This window comes from Phocoena phocoena, chromosome 13 (assembly GCF_963924675.1).
Source record: "Phocoena phocoena chromosome 13, mPhoPho1.1, whole genome shotgun sequence".
In the NCBI taxonomy this organism is placed as follows: Eukaryota; Metazoa; Chordata; class Mammalia; order Artiodactyla; family Phocoenidae; genus Phocoena; species Phocoena phocoena.
In genome coordinates, this window is record NC_089231.1 from 62339901 (window position 1) to 62359378 (window position 19478).

A 19478-nucleotide genomic window follows, 5' to 3' on the forward strand; every position below is an offset into this window, starting at 1 on the left:
CCGCGCACCGCCCGTCCGCATTTCCGGCCGCAGGCTTTTCCCGCTGTAGCAGCCGTCTAGACCATGTTCGTCCCCTGCGGGGACTCAGTCCCCGACCTCGCGGGGTGCACGCTTCTGATGGTGAGTCCGGCCCCGAGGGAGGGGGCGGGGTGGGGGTCCGAGCGGCGGTCCCCGAACGCGCGCGGGTTTACGGCCCCGAGTCCTGGTGGCTGAGAGCGAAACGTGCTGGGGAGTGAGTGACCTGTGCTCAGCTAGTGTCGTGCGGGCCACTCGCTTTACATTTCATCCTGGAAAACCTTTTCTCAGTTAGTTCGGGAGTCAGGTTCAAGCTAGCGAATCGTTGTCATTAGCCAGGAAACTACAGACGGGTTGCTAAAGACTTTGGCTCACTCAGTGAGCGTTCTGTGGTGTCAAAATGTGACAAAAAAGACTAGATTCTTGTCCTCAAGGATTTTGCAGTTTAGTTGAAAACACATGTATATAAATAAGGTTAGAACGTTGAAAAAGGTACAGAAAGACCCTAGGATTTATTGGGAGGGGGAGGGACACAAGGACCTCTTAAGAAAAGCTTCATATTTGGAATTTAAAAAACAAATAAACAAAAACTTATAGATACAGAGAATAGATTGGTGCTTGCCAGCAGGGGTGGATAAAATGGGAGAAGGGGGTCAGAAGTACAAATCTCTAGTCAAAAATAAGTCCCGGGATGTAACTCGAAGCATGATGACTATAGTTAATACTGTATTGTACATTTGAAAGTTGTTAACAGAGTAGATCTTAAAAAGTTCTCATCACAAGAAAAAAAGGATTTTCTGACTGTGTGACATTGGTTGCTAACTAGACCTGTTGAGGTGATCATATTGCAGTATGTACAGATGTCGAATCACAATGTTGTACAACTGAAATTAATATAATGTTATATGTCAATTATATTTTAGTTTTTAAAAAGGATGATGGTAATAGAAAAGTTACTTTTTGATAATTGTCATCATAATAGTGCACACAAGAAATATTAATGGGGACTTCCCTGGTGGTCCAGTGGTTAGGACTTCACCCTTCCACTGCAGGGGGCACGGGTTTGATCCCTGGTCCAGGAACTAAGATCTCGCATGCTGCGTGGCCAAAAAAGAAATAAAATGTCAATAAATGCTTAAATTAGCATGTGATAGTGTACTGAGGAAGGAAATTTGACTTCATTTCAAAGTATCTCCCTGAAAAATATTTATTAATCACAAAAGACAAGAAGTGTTTTTGCAGGAGATACCTGGCAAAAAAAAAAAAGAAAAAGAAAAATGTCATAGAGAAAGTAATGTACAAAAGATACTAGTGGTACCCTTGACAGTGGAGTGGTGAAGAGGGAAGCCATGTTAGGTTGAAGAAATGGAAGATTCATTCCATTGGGGTATTTAGTAAGTGTTCAATCAGTAGTCTGAAAGGTGGAGCTAATGAAGGGGTCAGAATCCAGCTGTGATTCACCTGAGTGTAAGCGTGTAGTACCAGTGCTGTGATTGTTGTCTTCTGACTAAACTTTTTAAAGTGCTGCTAATTTGGTTGACTTAATGAATATATTATTTTACTGTTTCAGCCAGCAGTATCTGTTGGAAATGTTGGCCAGCTCGCAATAGATCTGATTATTTCTACACTGAATATGTATAAGATTGGTTACTTCTATACTGATTGTCTTGTGCCGATGGTTGGAAACAATCCATATGCAACTGCAGAAGAAAATTCAACAGAACTCAGTATAAATGCTGAAGGTGTGTTATATTCTCCTACAAGGTAGAGTTGTTTTAAATCAGAACCAGACCCTCTCAGTATGTCCTACAGCGCCTGGCACCAGCTCTGTGCAGAGTTCAGGACACTGTGTTTTCCTCTCCTGCATACACCCTGGTTTAGGCCTTAGCCTTTCCTAAATGGCAGCTCCCTTGAGAGATGTGGTTGTATTTGTATCCTTGGATGGAATTTGAGATACCTATTTGTTTAACATGGGGTTTTTCCCCTTTTATCCTCAGTTTTATTTTCTCTCCTTACTGGCATGGGTAAGCATCACTAATATCAGGGAGAGAGAATTCCACTGGGCTCAGTCCCATATGTTTAATATACCCTACCTCACACAGGCCTCTGCCATCCTGTCACGTTGTAGAATCCGTCGTAACACTGACGAGGCTCAGAGAGGCCGAGTTTCCTAACACTGCAGTGGGTGTGGGCTCTTCCCATGCCGTACGTCTCCACAGTTCCTCGTTGGACTGTCAAGCTGGGTTAGTTGGGGCACACAGTTTACAGCCCCCAACCACTGTGTTCATGATGAGACTGCCCCTCGGGAGGAGAGGAAAACAAAGGAGCCTCCAGTTACTTCGCGTGATGGGCAGCTGCTGCCTTGGCCTCTCAGTCTTCGGTTTAGAAGCCAAAGGTGACAGAGGAACATGAAAGACCGTAGGTGGACCGAGAAACAAGTGAGGAAGGATTTTGGGTTTTGTCAGTCTTACTAACCATGTCATGAGCTTGCAATAATGAAATACACTTTAGAAAGATGGTTTTATTAACACTAGATAATTTCAGTTATTGCCTTGAAGGACAAAGGACTGTAAATGGTAGAACTAGAATTTTTATATTTAGATTAATGATAACAACTGTCATTTGTTGAGTATCTCCTCTGATCTGAACACTGTGCATTTACATGTGTTAATTCACTTAATGCTCACAACTACTCCATGGGTGGTTTTATAGATCAGGGAACCAGTGCACAGGGAATCATGGTCCCATGATTAATCGAGGCAGCCTGACCCAGAGACCTGCCTCCCCGTCACCTGCTAATGCACCTTCGCTCCAGCAGAAGACCCACTGGCTTTTTCCTCTGACACAAACTGGCAGCAGGTCCGTTGGAGACAGTTCTTTAATCCACTTTTTTATTTTTTAAGATGAGGTGTCTTTTTGAAATAAATTATAGACATCACAACATTCCACCCCCAAATATGTAAGTATGCACCCCTTATAGTACATTTTCTTACATAGCTAAAACACCATTGCATTTAACAAAATTAGCAATATCTTCCTATACCCTATCCATATTCAGAGAGGCCCAGTTTACCCAAAACTGTCCTTTAAAGTTAGTTTGTCCAGACCAGGCCATAGTACTTCTGATTATCGTGCCTTTGAAATCTCTTACCCTGCATAATCTCTTTTCCTTCTTGGCAAAACTGATTTATTGAAGGAAAAAGCTGGACACATTGTCCTATAGAACGTCCCACCTTCTACGTTTGTCTCATTGCTTCCTGTGGTGTCATTTGCCACTTTCCTCTAGTTTCTGTATTTTCTGAAACTGGAGTTAGGAATAAAGGCTTGATTGTTTAAAAGCTAAATATTTTAGCCAGAATACGTGAAAGGCGATGTTACATCACCTGACAAGAAAAAGGATCTGGAAAACAGGGTCTTAACAACAGAAAAAGACCTTCGTGATACACTGGTGGAGAGAACACAAGTGTTGCTGTTGTAGAAAGTGGTACATCTTATATTTTAAAGCTCAGCCTGCCCTTTTCCCTAATTCCTAGACCTGCTCTAGCCTCCTTTGCCCCACACATACCTGGTGGTCAGCAGACTCGCTGATGGAGCACAGCCGTGGCCACCCCACGTGCACCAGTCCAATGAGACAACCCCGAAAAGACCTGTATAACAGGAGAGACATGATCCACCGAAGGCTGTGCCCAAGTCTAGGGTTATTTGTAATCTTTTTACAGTAACTGAAAGCTTAGCCCTTGGCACAGTGGCCTAATCACGTGTCCTCAGGCACTCTGTATTTTGTCCTTGGGTCATTTTGGAGTGTCTCATTCTTGGAGGTGAAGTTGGGCAGGACCTCTTAAGCATCAGTAAAGTGGGCCCCTTGTAGAATCTGATGAAAATTGTGGATCCTTTTTGCAGAAAAAGTTCACACACGTCGACTCACAAAAATTTTTGCATGTTATTTCAGGTCTTTCAAAAACTCCTAAAGAACACATGTACCTATTGCAGGTATTTTATTACACAGCTAACATTCGCTGCATTTTATTCTTCCTTGTTCTAATCACAATGACTGTTGCTGTTCTCTAGAGAAAAGAGGAAAGAATATCAGAAACCAAAAACGGTCTTAAGAATGATGTCATTTGTCATAATGCTAGAAATTTCCAGGGGAATACTTCTCTGGATTTACAGTCAAAGAAGAGAAATAATTTTTGATAATTTTCTTACAGTTAACTTTTCAGTACTGAATGTATTCTATAGAATAAAGCCCACAGGTGAATTCTGAGGTATTAAAGTGTTTTGTTTTAACTAAATGATATAGTGCATATGTTCTATATTTTAACTATCGAAAACATTTAGATACAGAAGTTCTCCTAGTTCAGCTTTTTATCATTTTAACTTCACTTGTATGACTCCTTCAATTTAACTATCATTTGGTTTCATTTTCTTGGACTTGCAGTGTATGCATCGCCTTCAAAGAAACTAGTGGCTCTTCAGTTAAGATCCATTTTTATTAAGGTTAGTATGTTATTTTTGCCTTCTTAAGTTTATTAAAGTGCAATATAATGAGAAAATACTGAGTCATTATCATTAAGACTCAAAAGTCATTTCTTTGTTTATGTTTATACAGTTAAGCAAGGTCTGATTCTATAGAGAAATACTCATAAAATTTCAGAGTTGTTAGTATTGTTTCATGAATATATTGAAAGGAATTGGGACATATAGCTTGGGTCTTATATATTCCTGATTCAGGTAGCATTGGTGAAAAACTTTAAGCATATAAATATTACAGGTTTATTCTATTTGAGTTACATTTCAAACCAGTGGCATCTACATAAAAATTATATATATATGAAAATATTTTCTGAATCCAACTTCTTTCGTCTTCCGCTGCCACCACTCCAGTCCAGCCACCCCCTCCCTCATGCCCTGATTCTGCTTCTGCACCACCCGCCCTGCAGACAGCTCTACCCATGATCCTTTAAATCTTAATCAAAGCATGTCACTTCTGCCTTCCAAACCCGCCAGTAGCTTCCCATCTCAAAGCGAGTTCACAGCCCTCACCACGGCCCGACAGGCCCTACATCTCTGATGTGGCAGCCACTAGACACATGTAGCTGTTTAAATTTTGACTCATTCATTAAAAGTAAGTAAAATTTAAAATTCAGTTCCTCTGTCCCAGTAGCCACATTGCAAGTTCTCCACAGCCATGCGTGGCGAGCAGCTGCCATAAAGAGCATTTGGTTACCATGGAGCGTCTGCGGGGCAGCTCTGTCCCTGGCCCCACGTCCAGCTGTCCTGCATGCCTGTCCCTTGCTCCCCCTCTTGCTTGCCCTGCTCCAGCCACACTGGCCACCCTGTGCTGTTCAAACACATTAAGCTCATCCTGTTTCAGTCTTCACAGTAGTTTCTCTGCCTGGACCACTTCTCCACTGGACACCTGAATGGCTCACTTCATTTAGTCTTTGCTTAGCTGTCCCTCATCAGAAAGGCCTACCCCCAGCATCCTTTCTCTTGTCTTATCCTGAGCTAGTTTTCTTCACGACTCCTCACTTCCCACCTGATAGAATGGAAGTTCCCTGAGAAAAGTGACAAGGTGTCATTCACTCCTGTATCCTCGGCTTCTAGACAGAGCCTTGGTGTAGAGTGGATTGAGGTACCACCTGTTCAGGGGGGCAGAAAGGTCTCCCCTTCCCGGGGGCCCCTCCACACACCCCCACAGTCACCATGTTGTAGGAGCGGAATCTCACGGGTGCACTTCACGTCTGGCCTCCTTTACTCCACATTCTGTCTGCGAGGTGCTTCCACATTGTTGCAGGTAGAGGTAGTTACTTCCTTCTCACCTCTGTGCATGAATCTGTTATGTAAATAAACCATGATTTACACATACTGTTGATGGAGCATTTGATTTTTTTCCAGTTTGAGGCTATCATGAATGGAGCTATTGTTATTTTAATATTTATTACTCTTTCCTTAGTTAACAATACCACACAAAAAGTTTGGCAGTGAGAGTTGCTAGCAGTTTTACATTGTGCCACGTGGCTTTTTTGTTCTCTTCCTAATATCAGTGTAAGTTCGAGAAGTAAGATGGACAATTCAGACACTTCTAAATGAATTTTTTTAAATTAATTAATTTATTTATTGGCTGTGTTGGGTCTTCGTTGCTGCATGTGGGCTTTCTCTAGTAGTGGCGAGCAGGAGCTACTCTTGGTTGCGGTGCTCAGGCTTTGGGCGGGGGCTGCTCGGCTTCTCATTGCAGTGGCTTCTCGTTGCAGGGCACGGGCTCTAGGGGCACAGGCTTTGGTAGTTGCGGCACGCAGGCTCAGTAGTTGTGGCTTGCGGGCTCTAGAACACAGGCTCAGTAGTTGTGGCGCACGGGCTTAGTTGCTCCATAGCATGTGGGATCTTCCCGGACCAGGGCTCAAACCCGTGTCCCCTGCATTGGCAGGCAGATTCTTAACCAATGCGCCACCAAGGAAGTCCCTGAAATTGTTGATAGATATAAATAAAGAGTGATTTCAAAGTAGCAAACATTTTTTGAGCATAGATTCTTTGCACCAATAATACTCTAAATACTTCAAACATGTTGCTCTACTCAGTCCTCACAACAATCCTAGGAGGCAGATGCTAATTATCTTAATTTTACAAGTGAGAAATCGGAAACACAGAAGCTCAGGCAGCTTGCTCAAGCCATGTGGTTCATGGGTGGAGCCAGCATTCTAGACTCGGCAGCCTGTCTCTGGAGCTGGCCTCTCTTAACCACGACACAAACTGTCCTTCTGTTTTTAAAAGGTAGCCATTTCTTACCTGCATTTTAAATTTTATTGAATAATTATTTTATTAACAGTCTCTGAAAAGAGTTTCCATAAAATGGGTTTTCCCCCCAAATTTTATGACCCAGATCCCAGATCAGTCATCTGTTCACATCTTGCCACACCTGCTTGATTCTCTTTGCGCAAGTACACACAGTTTCCTCCTGCCAAACAGTCCAAAAAGAGGCTGCTGACATCATACTGCTCACTCCATACAAGAAGGAGACTCTTCTTCACACACAACCTCACAACCACAACACTGCCACACACCTAGAAAGTCAGCATTCAGTGAATTATTAAGTACTAGCATTCGGCATATTCAAATTCCCCAGTTGTTCCCCAAATATCCTTCAATTCTGGATCCAGGCAAGGTTTGTGTGTTGCCTTAGGCTGTTATATCTTTTCAGTTGGTGTTCAGTGTAGAGCTGCCCTCCTCTTTCTGTGATTTACAATATTGACTCCTCTGAGGGACCCAGGCCAGATGTTCAGCCTTCTGGATTCACCTAACTGTTTCTTTCTGATCAGATTTAGGGCAGAAATTTCTGGCAAGAACGTCTCATAGATAACCACGTGGTGGTTTTTGAGTAACAATAGATCACTGAAGTACAGAACCAGGAAACTGAAATCTAGATTCCTCACACTTAGCTTATCTCTAGTTGTAAAGATAAAATAAATAGTCATTGTGGGGTGCCTTCAAGATGGTGGAGGAGTAAGACGTGGTGATCACCTTCCCCCCCACAAATACATCTAAACTACATCACCACATCTACATGTGGAACAACTCCTAGAGAACACCTACTGAACGCTGGCAGAAGACCTCAGACTTCCCAAAAGGCAAGAAACTCCCCATGTACCTGGGTAGGGCAAAAGAAAAAAGGAAAAACAGAGACAAAAGAATAGGGACAAGACCTGCACCTCTGGGAGGGAGCTGTGAAGGAGGAAAAGTTTCCACACACTAGGAAGCCCCTTCACCGGCAGAGACGGGGGGTGGCTGGGGGGAAGCTTTGGAGCCACAGAGGAGAGCGCAGCAAGAGGGGTGCAGAGGGCAAAGTGGAGAGATTCCCACACTGAGGATCGGTGCCGACCAGCACTCACCAGCCCGAGAGGCTTGTCTGCTCACCCGACGGGGCACATGGGGGCTGGGAGCTGAGGCTCAGGCATCGGAGGTCAGATCCCAGGGAGAGGACTGGGGTTGGCTGCGTGAAGACAGCCTGAAGGGGGTTAGTGTGCCACAGCTAACAGGGAGGGAGTCCAGGGAAAACTCTGGACCTGCTTAAAATGCAAGAGACCATTGTTTTGGGATGCACAAGGAGATTCAGAGCACCACCTAAACAACCTCCAGAGATGGGCGTGAGCCGCGTCTATCAGTGCGGTCCCCAGAGACAGGCATGAGATGCTAAGGCTGCTGCTACAGCCACCAAGAAGCCTGTGTGCAAGCACAGGTCACTATCCACACCTCCCCTCCCGGGAGCCTGTGCGACCCACCACTGCCAGAGTCCTTTGATCCAGGGACAGCTTCCCCGGGAGAACACATGGCACGCCTCAGGCTGTTACAACGTCACGCCAGCCTTTGCCACCACAGGCTCGCCCCACATTACGTACCCCTCCCTCTCCCCGGCTTGAGTGAGCCAGAGCCCCCTAAGCAGCCACTTCTTTAACCCTGTCCTATTTGGGTGGGGAAGAGATGCCCTCACACAACCTACACGCAGAAGCAGGGCCAAATCCAAAGCTGAACCCCAGGAGCTGTGTGAACAAAGAAGAGAAAGGGAAATCTCTCCCAGCAGCCTCAGGAGCAGTGGATTAAATCTCCACAATCAACTTGATGTACCCTGCATCTCTGGAATACCTGAATAGACAACGAATCATCCCAAAATTGAAGCAGTGGACTTTGGTAGCAACTGTAGACTTGCAGTTTGCTTTCTGCATCTAATTTGTTTCTAGTTTTATGTTTATCTTAGTTTAGTATTTAGAGCTTATCATTGGTAGATTTATTTATTGATTTGGTTGCTCTCTTTTTATTATTTTATATATATATATTTTTTTTTCCTTTTTCTCTTTTTGTGAGTGTGTATGTGTATGCTTCTTTGTGTGATTTTGTCTGTATAGCATTGCTTTTGCCATTTGTCCTAGGGTTCTGACAGCGTTCTTTGGTTTTGGGGTTTTTTTTTAGTACAGTTTTTAGCGCTTGTTATCATTGGTGGATTTGTTTTTTGGTTTGGTTGCTGAGAGATTACTAAAATCACCTATATGCCAATAAAATGGACAACCTGGAAGAAATGAACAAATTCTTAGAAAAGCACAACCTTCCGAGACTGAACCAGGAAGAAATAGAAAATATAAACAGACCGCTTACAAGCACTGAAATTGAAACTGTCATTAAAAATCTTCCAACAAACAAAAGCCCAGGACCAGATGGCTTCACAGGCGAATTCTATTACACATTTAGAGAAGAGCTAACACCTATCCTTCGCAAACTCTTAGAAAATATAGCAGAGGGAGTAACACTCCCAAACTCATTCTACGAGGCCACCATCACCCTGATACCAAAACCAGACAAAGATGCCACAAAAAAAGAAAGCTGCAGGCCAATATCACTGATGAACATAGATGCAAAAGTCCTGAACAAAATACTAGCAAACAGAATCCAACAGCACATTAAAAGGATCATACACCGTGATCAAGTGGGGTTTATCCCAGGAATGCAAGGATTCTTCAGTATATGCAAATCAATCAATGTGATAAACCATGTTAACAATTTTAAGGAGAAAAACCATATAATCATCTCATTAGATGCAGAAACAGGTTTGACAAAATTCAACACCCGCTTATGATAAAAACCCTCCAGAAAGTAGGCATAGAGGGAACTTACCTCAACATAATAAAGGCCATATATGACAAACCCACAGCGAACATCATTCTCAGTGGTGAAAAACTGAAACCATTTCCACTAAGATCAGGAGCAAGGCAAGGTTGACCACTCTCACTGCTATTATTCAACATAGTTTTGGAAATTTTAGCCACAGCAATCAGAGAAGAAAAAGAAAAAGAAGGAATCCAAATCAGAAAAGAAGAAGTAAAACCGTCACTGTTTGCAGATGACATACTATACATAGAGAATCCTAAAGATGCTACAAGAAAACTACTAGAGCCAATCAATGAATTTGGTAAAGTAGCAGGATACAAAATTAATGCACAGAAATCTCTTGCATTCCTATACACTAATGATGAAAAATCTGAAAGAGAAATTAAGGAAACACTCCCATTTACCATTGCAACAAAAAGAATAAAATACCTAGGAATAAACCTACCTAAGGAGACAAAACACCTGTATGCAGAAAACTATAAGACACTGATGAAAGAAAGATGATACAGACATATGGAGAGATATACCATGTTCTTGGATTGGAAGAATCAACATTGTGAAAATGACTCTACTACCCAAAGCAATCTACAGATTCAGTGCAATCCCTATCAAACTACCAATGGCATTTTTCACAGAACTGGAACAAAAAATTTCAGTTTGTATGGAAACACAAAAGACCCCGAATAGCCAAAGCAATCTTGAGAAGGAAAAATGGAGCTGGAGGAATCAGGCTCCCTAACTTCAGACTATACTAGAAAGCTACAGTAATCAAGACAGTATGGTACTGGCACAAAAACAGAAATATAGATCAACGGAACAGGATAGAGAGCCCAGAGATAAACCCATGCACCTATGGTCACCTTATCTTTGATAAAGGAGGCCAGAATATACAGTGAACAGCCTCTTCAATAAGTGGTGCTGGGAAAACTGGACAGCTGCATGTAAAAGAATGAAATTAGCACATTCCCTAACACCATACACAAAAGTAAACTCAAAATGGATTAAAGACCTAAATGTAAGGCCAGACACTATAAAACTCTTAGAGGAAAACATAGGCAGAACACTCCACGACACAGATCACAACAGATCCTTTTTGACCCACCTCCTGGAGAAATGGAAATAAAAACAAAAATAAACAAATGGGACCTAATGAAAGTGAAAAGCTTTTGCACAGCAAAGGAAACCATAAGATGAAAAGACAAACCTCAGAATGGGAGAAACTATTTGCAAAGGAAGCAACTGACAAAGCATTAATCTCCAAAATATGCAAGCAGCTCCTGCAGCTCAATAGCAAAAAAAAAATCCAATCCAAAAATGGGCAGAAGACCGAAATAGACATTTCTCCAAAGAAGATATACAGATTGCCAACAAACACATGAAAGGATGCTCAACATCACTAATCATTTAGAGAAATGCAAATCAAAACTACAATGAGGTATCACCTCACACGAATCAGAATGGCCACCATCAAAAAATCTACAAACAACAAGTGCTGGAGAGGATGTGGAGAAAAGGGAACCCTCTTGCATTGTTGGTGGGAATGTAAATTGATAGAGCTGCTATGGATAACAGTATGGAGGTTCCTTAAAAAACTAAAAATAGGACTTCCCTGGTGGCACAGTGGTTGAGAGTTCGTCTGCTGATGCAGGGGACACGGGTTCGTGCCCCGGTCCAGGAAGATCCCACATGCCGCAGAGCGGCTAGGCCCATGAGCCATGGCCACTGAGCCTGCGCTTCTGGAGCCTGTGCTCTGCAATGGGAGAGGCCATAACAGTAAGAGGCCTGCATACCACAAAAAAAAAAAAAAAAAATTAAACTAAAAATAGAACTACCGGGCTTCCCTGGTGGCGCAGTGGTTGAGAGTCTGCCTGCCAATGCAGGGGACACGGGTTCGTGACCCGGTCCGGGAAGATCCCACATGCCGCGGAGCGGCTGGGCCCATGAGCCATGGCCGCTGGGCCTGCGCGTCCGGAGCCTGTGCTCTGCAACAGGAGAGGCCACAACAGTGAGAGGCCCGCGTACCACAAAAAAAAAAAAAAAATAGAACTACCATAAGACCCAGCAATTCCACTATATATATATATATATATATATATACACACACACACACACACACACACACACATACACACACCCTGAGAAAACCATAATTCAAAAGAGTCATGTGCCACAGTGTTCTATGCAGCTCTATTTTCAATACCCAGGACTTGGAAGCAACCTAAGTGTCCATTGACAGATGAATGGATAAAGAAGATGTGGCACATATATACAATGGAATATTACTCAGCCATAAAAAGAAACAAAATTGAATCATTTGTAGTGAGGTGGATGGACCTAGAGTCTGTCATACAGAGTGGAGTAAGTCAGAAAGAGAAAAACAAATACCGTATGCTAACACATATATATAGAATCTAAAAATACCAAAAAAATGGTCACAAAGAACGTAGGGGCAAGACAGGAATAAAGACGAAGACCTACTTGAGAATGGACTTGAGGATACGGGGAGGGGGAAGAGTAAGCTGGGACAAAGTGAGAGAGTTGTGTGGACATATATACACTACCAAATGGAAAGTAGATAGCTAATGGGAAGCAGCCATATAGCACGGGGAGATCAGCTCAGTGCTTTGTGACCACCCTGAGGGGTGGGATAGGGAGGGTGGGAGGGAGACGCAAGAGGGAGGAGCTATGGGGATGTACGTATATGTATAACTGATTCACTTTGTTATAAAGCAGAAACTAATGCACCATTGTAAAGCAATTCTACTCCAATAAAGATGTTAAAAAATAAAAATATAGTCATTGCTCCTCATCTTTCACCTTGAGTCTAAGGATGGTAAGTAGATATAAAAATAATTATAATTTTAGTATATATAAACTATATATCATCACATAACGTGGGTGAAATACTATATAGACTACTCTTATTGTAACTCTAGGATCTAACTTTTCTGTTTTTGTTTTATTCTTTCAATGGTATACAAAGTATAAATCAAAGTCATTCTGTGAGAAACTGCTTTTCTGGGTGAAAAGCAGCAACTGTGCCAAAGTTGTTGTTCTTTCAAGCAGCCACTCGTATCACCGTAATGACCTCCAGCTCCGCAGGTATGTCTGTGTCTTTGGAAAAGTATTTTGCTATGATTTATACAGTTATTAGGATGATTTCTCTGTTAAAAGGTTAAAATAAAATTTTAAAGCCATGCATATCCTTTCCTGTCCTCCCTGGAATTTAGAAAGAAGGAGGTAAAGAACATGAGCGAGGAGGAATAGAGGTGGCGGGCCCTTGACATTCCCAGGGCTGCGGCACTGGGATCCTAGGGTAAAGGCGGGAATGGTTCTGGGGCTGTGTTCTGCTGTGTGGTATCACGTGCCTGGCAGCGCCACAAACCTCAGCTGATGAAGGGAAAGGAGAAGGGGTACCTAATGTTTATTGGTTGATCATTTTTCAAAGACTGGATTGACGTTTCTATTTATTTCCATATATTCAACCATTTGTATTTGCAGAACTACAGTTGCCTTTAAGTATAGCTCCCAGGCATGTCAGATTGAATTCTTAGGTAGAAGACAAAGTATCCAAGACTTAAAAATCTAAACTAGTTTATTGCATTATCATTTCTTCACCTGTAAAATTCTGATGAAATTATTAGCCAAGAGTAACCTTTCAAGACTAGACTTCGTTTCTGGCATTCTCACAGTGGGCCTGGTGGGAGCGTGGCTGTGGACATCTTCACACTGGCCTGGCCTTGGGTTAAGTTTTCCTGTCTCTCTGCTCTCCCCTAAGTTTGTAAATAGCAAGTCAGAGCAATATTTTTACATGTTGCTCTTCCATAGACTGCTGAAACGCGTGCTTTGTGCAGCAGAATATGTGGAGAACAAGATAATTTTTGCTAAAAGAACTGTTAATTGTCTTAATGTACGTATTTGTGAGTTTTTAGTTAATTATATGATTGTTTCCAGTACTCCCTTCAGGTACCTACTTACACCTTCCATGCAAAAAAGTGTTCAGAATAAAATACAGAGCCTTAACTGGGAAGAAATGGAAAAAAGCCCATGCATTCCTGAAATAGACGATTCTGAGTTTTGTGTCCGTATTCCTGGAGGAGGTATCACAAAAACACTCTATGACGAAGGGTGAGCTTACCTGTATATTTGCTGCCCATCTTATCTGAAAATGAAAGTAAGATAACTGGGATAGTGTTTGGAGTACTTACTGGAACTCTGAAAATGTCTTCGTTAAACAGGTACCTTGTTACATTCAGGGGAAAGATTGAAATGTGGTTATAGAATTGGTTCCTGAAAAGCCATATTTAATGCTTTATTATGTGTGTCATGTTAGGGGTCCTAATACATGTTCTGTGCAACCTCTGCAGTCAGTCCTCTTTGTAGTGGTGGTGGTGGTGAGATGTACATAACATTAAATTAACCATTTTTAAGGGTACAGTTAAGTGACATTCAGTACATTCATTGTTGTGTACCCATCACCACCATCCACTTTCAGAACTTTGTCATCGTTCTAAAGAAGATCTGTACTCATTAAATAACTCCTGTTTTATACCTGAAAATCTATGCTCTTATTAAAACTATCATTTCCTTCAACTTTTCTTTTTTTCGTAGTCTATCTTCCATTCGTGTTTTCACTTCTTTCCCTGTCTAGCTTATGCCCTTTAGTATAGTATATTATTTCACCTCTTTTCTTACCACAGCCTAGAAGCCCTGGCCACCTGGTTATTCTCCACACCTGCCCTGCAAACCACCAGCTTTGAATCATTCTCTCGCTCCATTCAGGCCACATCACCCGTGGCCTGCACTTCTGTCAGACCATAGACTGCGGGGCTTAAACAACAGAAATGTGTTTGCTCACAGCTCTGGAGGCTGGAGGTCAGGGTGCTGGCCTGGTCGGGTTCTGGGGAGGGCCCTCTTCCTGGCCTGCAGACGGCCACCTCTGGCTGTGTCCTCACGCAGCAGAGAGAGAGCTCCTTCTCTCCTTGTAAGGCCATGGTCCCATCGGATTAGGGCCCCCTCCTGTGACCTTTCACTGAATTACCTCCTAAACCTCCTGCCTCCAGATACAGTCGCCTGTGGGTGAGGCTTCCACTTGTAGACTCTGGAGGGACACAGTCCAGGCCATAGCAGCTGCTGTCAGGGTCTCTTGATCGATCGCCTACTGCCTCATTCTGACCTGCCCTGACCACCTCAGCAGCAATGCTGGAATTAACTTTCTAAAATGCAAAACTGATGACAAGACTCCCTGAGTAAAAATCCATCAGCAGTTTTACTTGCCTTTTGTGGAATCTGGTTCATCCTCCGCAATGTGCCATCCAGAGCCCTCCAGGCCCCTCTGGCCTGGCCCCCTGGTGCGCTCTGCACAGATGCTGGCCTCCTGGCCCTCACAGTGTCCCCAGAGCTGTCGCATTCCTTGCTTTTGTTCCCTCTCCTTTTCTCCTCTTGCCTCCTTTGCAACAACCTGCCCGGTTTGCCAGAGTCGGCCCCACGTCGCTTCCTGGTTGCCCTTGCTGGTCTCGCCCTTCTCCGCAGGGGGAGGGGGATTCTGCTCTCTTTGCACTGCCCCCGCACTCTGCCCCTTCATACTGACTTCTTGCTTCTTTGCAAGTCAGTCTCCTAGCTTTGCTTCTGACCGTGTCAGAGTAGCTGATAGCAGACTTGCCCTCCTGCCATAAACAATTGGAAACTGGACAACATTAATGAAACAACTGTTCATCAGACATTGGACACCATGCAGCACACAGCTGTGAAGCCTGGGAGAAAGCAGTAGAGTCCTGCTATTGCCCCAGCTTCCTGCTGGACTGCAGCATGGGGTGGGGGGACCCAGGCAGAGTGCAGTCGTCTTGCTAAGTCGAGGGGACTGGAAACCAGAGTTGGGGTGGCTGACACAGCTGGAGAGTATGAGGCAGAGAACCAGAGGGGCACAGCTGCTGGGGGAAGAGCCCTGGGGCCTGCCTGAACCCTCCTCAACCCTGAGCTCACAAGTATAGGGTGACACCGTGAGGGCAGAGAACAACCTCTGGGCAGCTGTTAACTTTGCCCACAAAGTTAGCAACACTAGACAAAATACTATGAAAGACATGTTCCTCATAGAACATTTTGAAAATGTAGAATAGTCAAAAGAAACAATAATTTTAAATACTCAGTTCTGTCACCCAGAAGAAACTACCACTACTAATTTCTTGGTCTGTTTTCTGTTTTGAATTAAATTCTGTTTTCTGTTTTGAATTAAATTCTGTTTTGAATTAAATGTTTGTATCTGCAAGATACTGCAACTCTACCATCTGTAGCTTTAAAATTCATGGTATTTACAGATATTTCTCACAAAATTGATGTTCTTTTAATTTTCCAGTGCAGATCTTGGTGTGGGGCAGGAACATTCATGTGCCCAGGGTGGGTGTTACATGGTTCCTAGTTTTGTCCCTACAAATAGAAGGTACATAAGTGATCTTGTGATGTGGCATCTCCTTGCCTAAAACCTGGCAGATTATCTCAGCTATAAAAACAGGCACACTGGAACCATCATCTTGTATCAGTAGAAGAATATCTAATTATTCTTTTTAATTGTTGTAGCTGTTCTAAAGAAATCCCAATGGTGATTCTGCTGAAATTCGTTTCGGAAGGAGACAATATCCCAGATGCGTTAGGTCTTGTTGAATATCTTAATGAATGGCTTCAGATAATCAAACCATGTGTAAGTTTCACTAAAGCTTAAGTCTCTGATTTCTCTGGTTATGTATTCATAAACTTGCATTTTTACATGCTATATAAGTAGACCAAATAAGTGAAAGTTTATGTTAAATTTAGGCATCTTCATATAAAATTTAAGTTAGCTGAACTTTTCAAAAGAAGACAGCTAAGCAACCTGTTGTCTGTAGTTGTTTCATTAAGGCTGATTTTCAAAAAAAAAGGAAAATACTTCGTTGTATTCATTCTTAGTGTTGCATTAATTATACCAGGCAGCTTTTTATAAGGATAAACAAGTTCTCTTTGGAATTCAGGTTTTTCCTTTTTTTTCTAAGCAAAAGGTATAGCTTTGTGAGCAGTACTTTAGCTATCAATATGCATTATAATTAAAATACTTTTCTCTATTATGAAATAAGAGCATGACACCCAGGGAAATCAGTTAGCCTTTAGGCATAACAAAAGTAACCTAAGCCTACTTTACAAGGTAGGTGACTGTCTTTTTAATTCATGCTTTTTTGAAGAACAAATTGATACAAATCACACAGCATTGATTTTTTTTTTTTTAACCACTGTTTCTTTTGAATTTGATTTTGCTCCATGGACTCTATTTATAGCCTTTCTGGTTCGTATCTTTATGGCTTGGAAATTGAGGAAATTTATCTTCAGCTGATATAAAGATACAGAAATGTATTACTTTGTTTTTTCCTTACAATAAATCACAGAAGTGTCAAAACCAAAAGGAACAACAACAACAAAGGGAGAGTTTTATAATGCGTGTTAAAAGGAGATTTAGTGATAAAGTTGAAGGATTACAATATTTTGTTCTTCAATTGCAGTGTGATGACCCCTCAGCGTCTGCCTTGCCATGGAAAATGCCGAGTTCCTGGAGGTTACTCTTTGGCAGTGGTCTTCCCCCTGCACTTTTCTGATCCGTTTTCAGTTTTATACCTTATGTCCCAAGACACTTACTACCAACACAACTGTTAAACAACTATATAAAAAGAATGTATTAGGAAATCTTTACTTTTCACAGAAAAATCGCAAAGAAAAATGGATTAACAAAAGGTTGTTTTTGCCATGCTTTTCATCATATACAACAGATGTAAATTTTGTGCAATAAAGTGTTTCCTGAGTAATTTTATCTGAATGTATTTTTTTTTAAACTCAGACTTCTATATTAGTTTCCTATGTCTGCTGTAACAAATTACCAGAAACTTAGTGGCTTAAGACAAAATAAATCTATTATCTTAGAATTCTGGAAGTCAGAATTCCAGAATAGGTCTCACTGGGCTAAGTCAAGGTGCTGGCAGGGCTGCGTTTTCTCTGGAGGGTCTTGGAAGAATCCATTTCCTACCCCTTTCCAGCTTCTAGAAGCTGCAGCATTCATTGGTTCATGGCTCCTTCCTCCATCCAGAATAATTTCCCGATCTCAAAAGAGTTTGAGTATAAGAGAAAAGGTTTTCATTTTTGAGTGCCTACTACATACCAGTCACTTTTTACCTGCTATTTTGTTGTGTTACGTCTGTGCCTTGGCTTTCTCATCTGTAAAACTAGGGCTTATAATATTAAGGGGTACACCCTACTCCATAGCACTCAGTAAATGATTTATTTCTGATAAATTATTCTGGGTTCTATAGCCTGATGTGTTTCCCTTTGGGAAACTATTGTTGGGTCGGGATGTCAGCCAGATGATGGGATAGGAAGTCCTAGCCCTTGACCCAACAGAGACACCACTTACAAATCAAAATACCTTTATGGGAAGCAGAAACCAGTTAAAGAGTTCCAGTTCCCCAGGCAAGTCCAGAGTTGAGAACAGCTGCACTGAAAACAGAAGAGCGGTTTCACTTTACCCACAACTGTCCCTCCCTCAAGCCAACAGCTCAGCATGTTGGGAGAAAGTCACCAGCTCCAGGCTTCTGGGGGAATGGAGGGGTAGGGAAGAGGGGACTGCATCCAACGGGTTGGCTTTTTGCAGGGCTGGAGTGGCTGGTTTCTGCCTCGACTGACTTGGAGCCCTGACGAAACTGGCAGAGTTTAGATGCCGGGGGGCCACTGAAAGCAAAGGTGGAGTTGGGGGGTGGCAGGAGTGGTGTGCTGCAGCCCCAGAGAGCCTGCAGTGCCACAGACAGGCCAGCAACATCTCTACACAGTCCAAAGGCACCCAATTGGAGGGAAAGAGAAGAATAAAGTGTGGGTCCAACAGTCCAGCTTCTCAGAGGGCTGTTGAGGGACCAGTATCTGTTTCACCTGACTCAGGATGCTGATGGGGAGACAGCATACTTTGGATGCCTGGGGACTGCTGAGGACAAAGGGGAGAGTGGCACCTTGCTGCTGCAGCACCAGAGAACAAGCCTTGGACACCACAGGGTGCAAGAGATGACAAGCACCTGAAAAAGAAACCTGCAATGCAAACTGGGAAATTACATGCACAAGCCCAGAGAAATTACGTCCTCCACAAAGCATTTCTGAGGCCCCCAGACTCCCCAGCTAGCCCAACTGGTGAAGGTCTTCCCTGTAAGAAGACTGAGAGAGGTGGCTGTTTTATCAAATACATAAAACTCAACAACAACCCCAAAATCACGAGGCACAAGAATAAACAGAAACATAGCTCAATCAAAAGAACAAAAGAAACCAATCTCCAGAAACCAATCCCAAGGACACAGAAATCTATGAATTATATGACAAAGAATTCAAATTAATTGTCTTAAAGCACAGTGGTCTACAAGAGCACAGACAACCAAGTGGATTAAGAACAACGCATGAACAAAATGAGAATATCAACAAAGAGAAACTATTTTTTAAAAGAACCATACAAAAATTCTGGAGCTGAAGAATATAATAACTAAATTGAAATATTCACTAGAGGGGTTCAACAGCAGACTTGATCAGGCAGAAGAAAGAATCAGCAATTCTGATGATTGAAATTAACCAAGTCAGGTATAAAAAAAAAAGACTGATGAAAAATGGACAAAGCCTAAGGGACCTATAAAACAGCGTAAAATGGACCAATATGTATTATGAGAGTCCAAGAAGGAGCAAAGAGAGACAAAGCATATTTAAAAAAATAATAATAGGGACTTCCCTGTTGGTCCAGTGATTAAGACTCTGTGCTTCCAATGCAG

At 42.5% G+C, this 19478-nt stretch overlaps 1 protein-coding gene across 1 annotated transcript; it reads left to right on the top strand.

Moving 5' to 3' along the window:
• The first annotated feature begins 53 nt into the window (after positions 1-53).
• On the top strand, positions 54-17492 carry PSMG2 (proteasome assembly chaperone 2). The gene is made up of 7 exons (XM_065890314.1): positions 54-120; positions 1586-1757; positions 4454-4512; positions 12653-12771; positions 13624-13797; positions 16243-16363; positions 17193-17492. Exons 1-7 carry the CDS (start codon positions 64-66, stop codon positions 17283-17285), a joined length of 795 nt encoding a protein of 264 aa, XP_065746386.1. The 5' UTR covers positions 54-63; the 3' UTR covers positions 17286-17492.
• The last annotated feature ends 1986 nt before the right edge of the window (positions 17493-19478 follow it).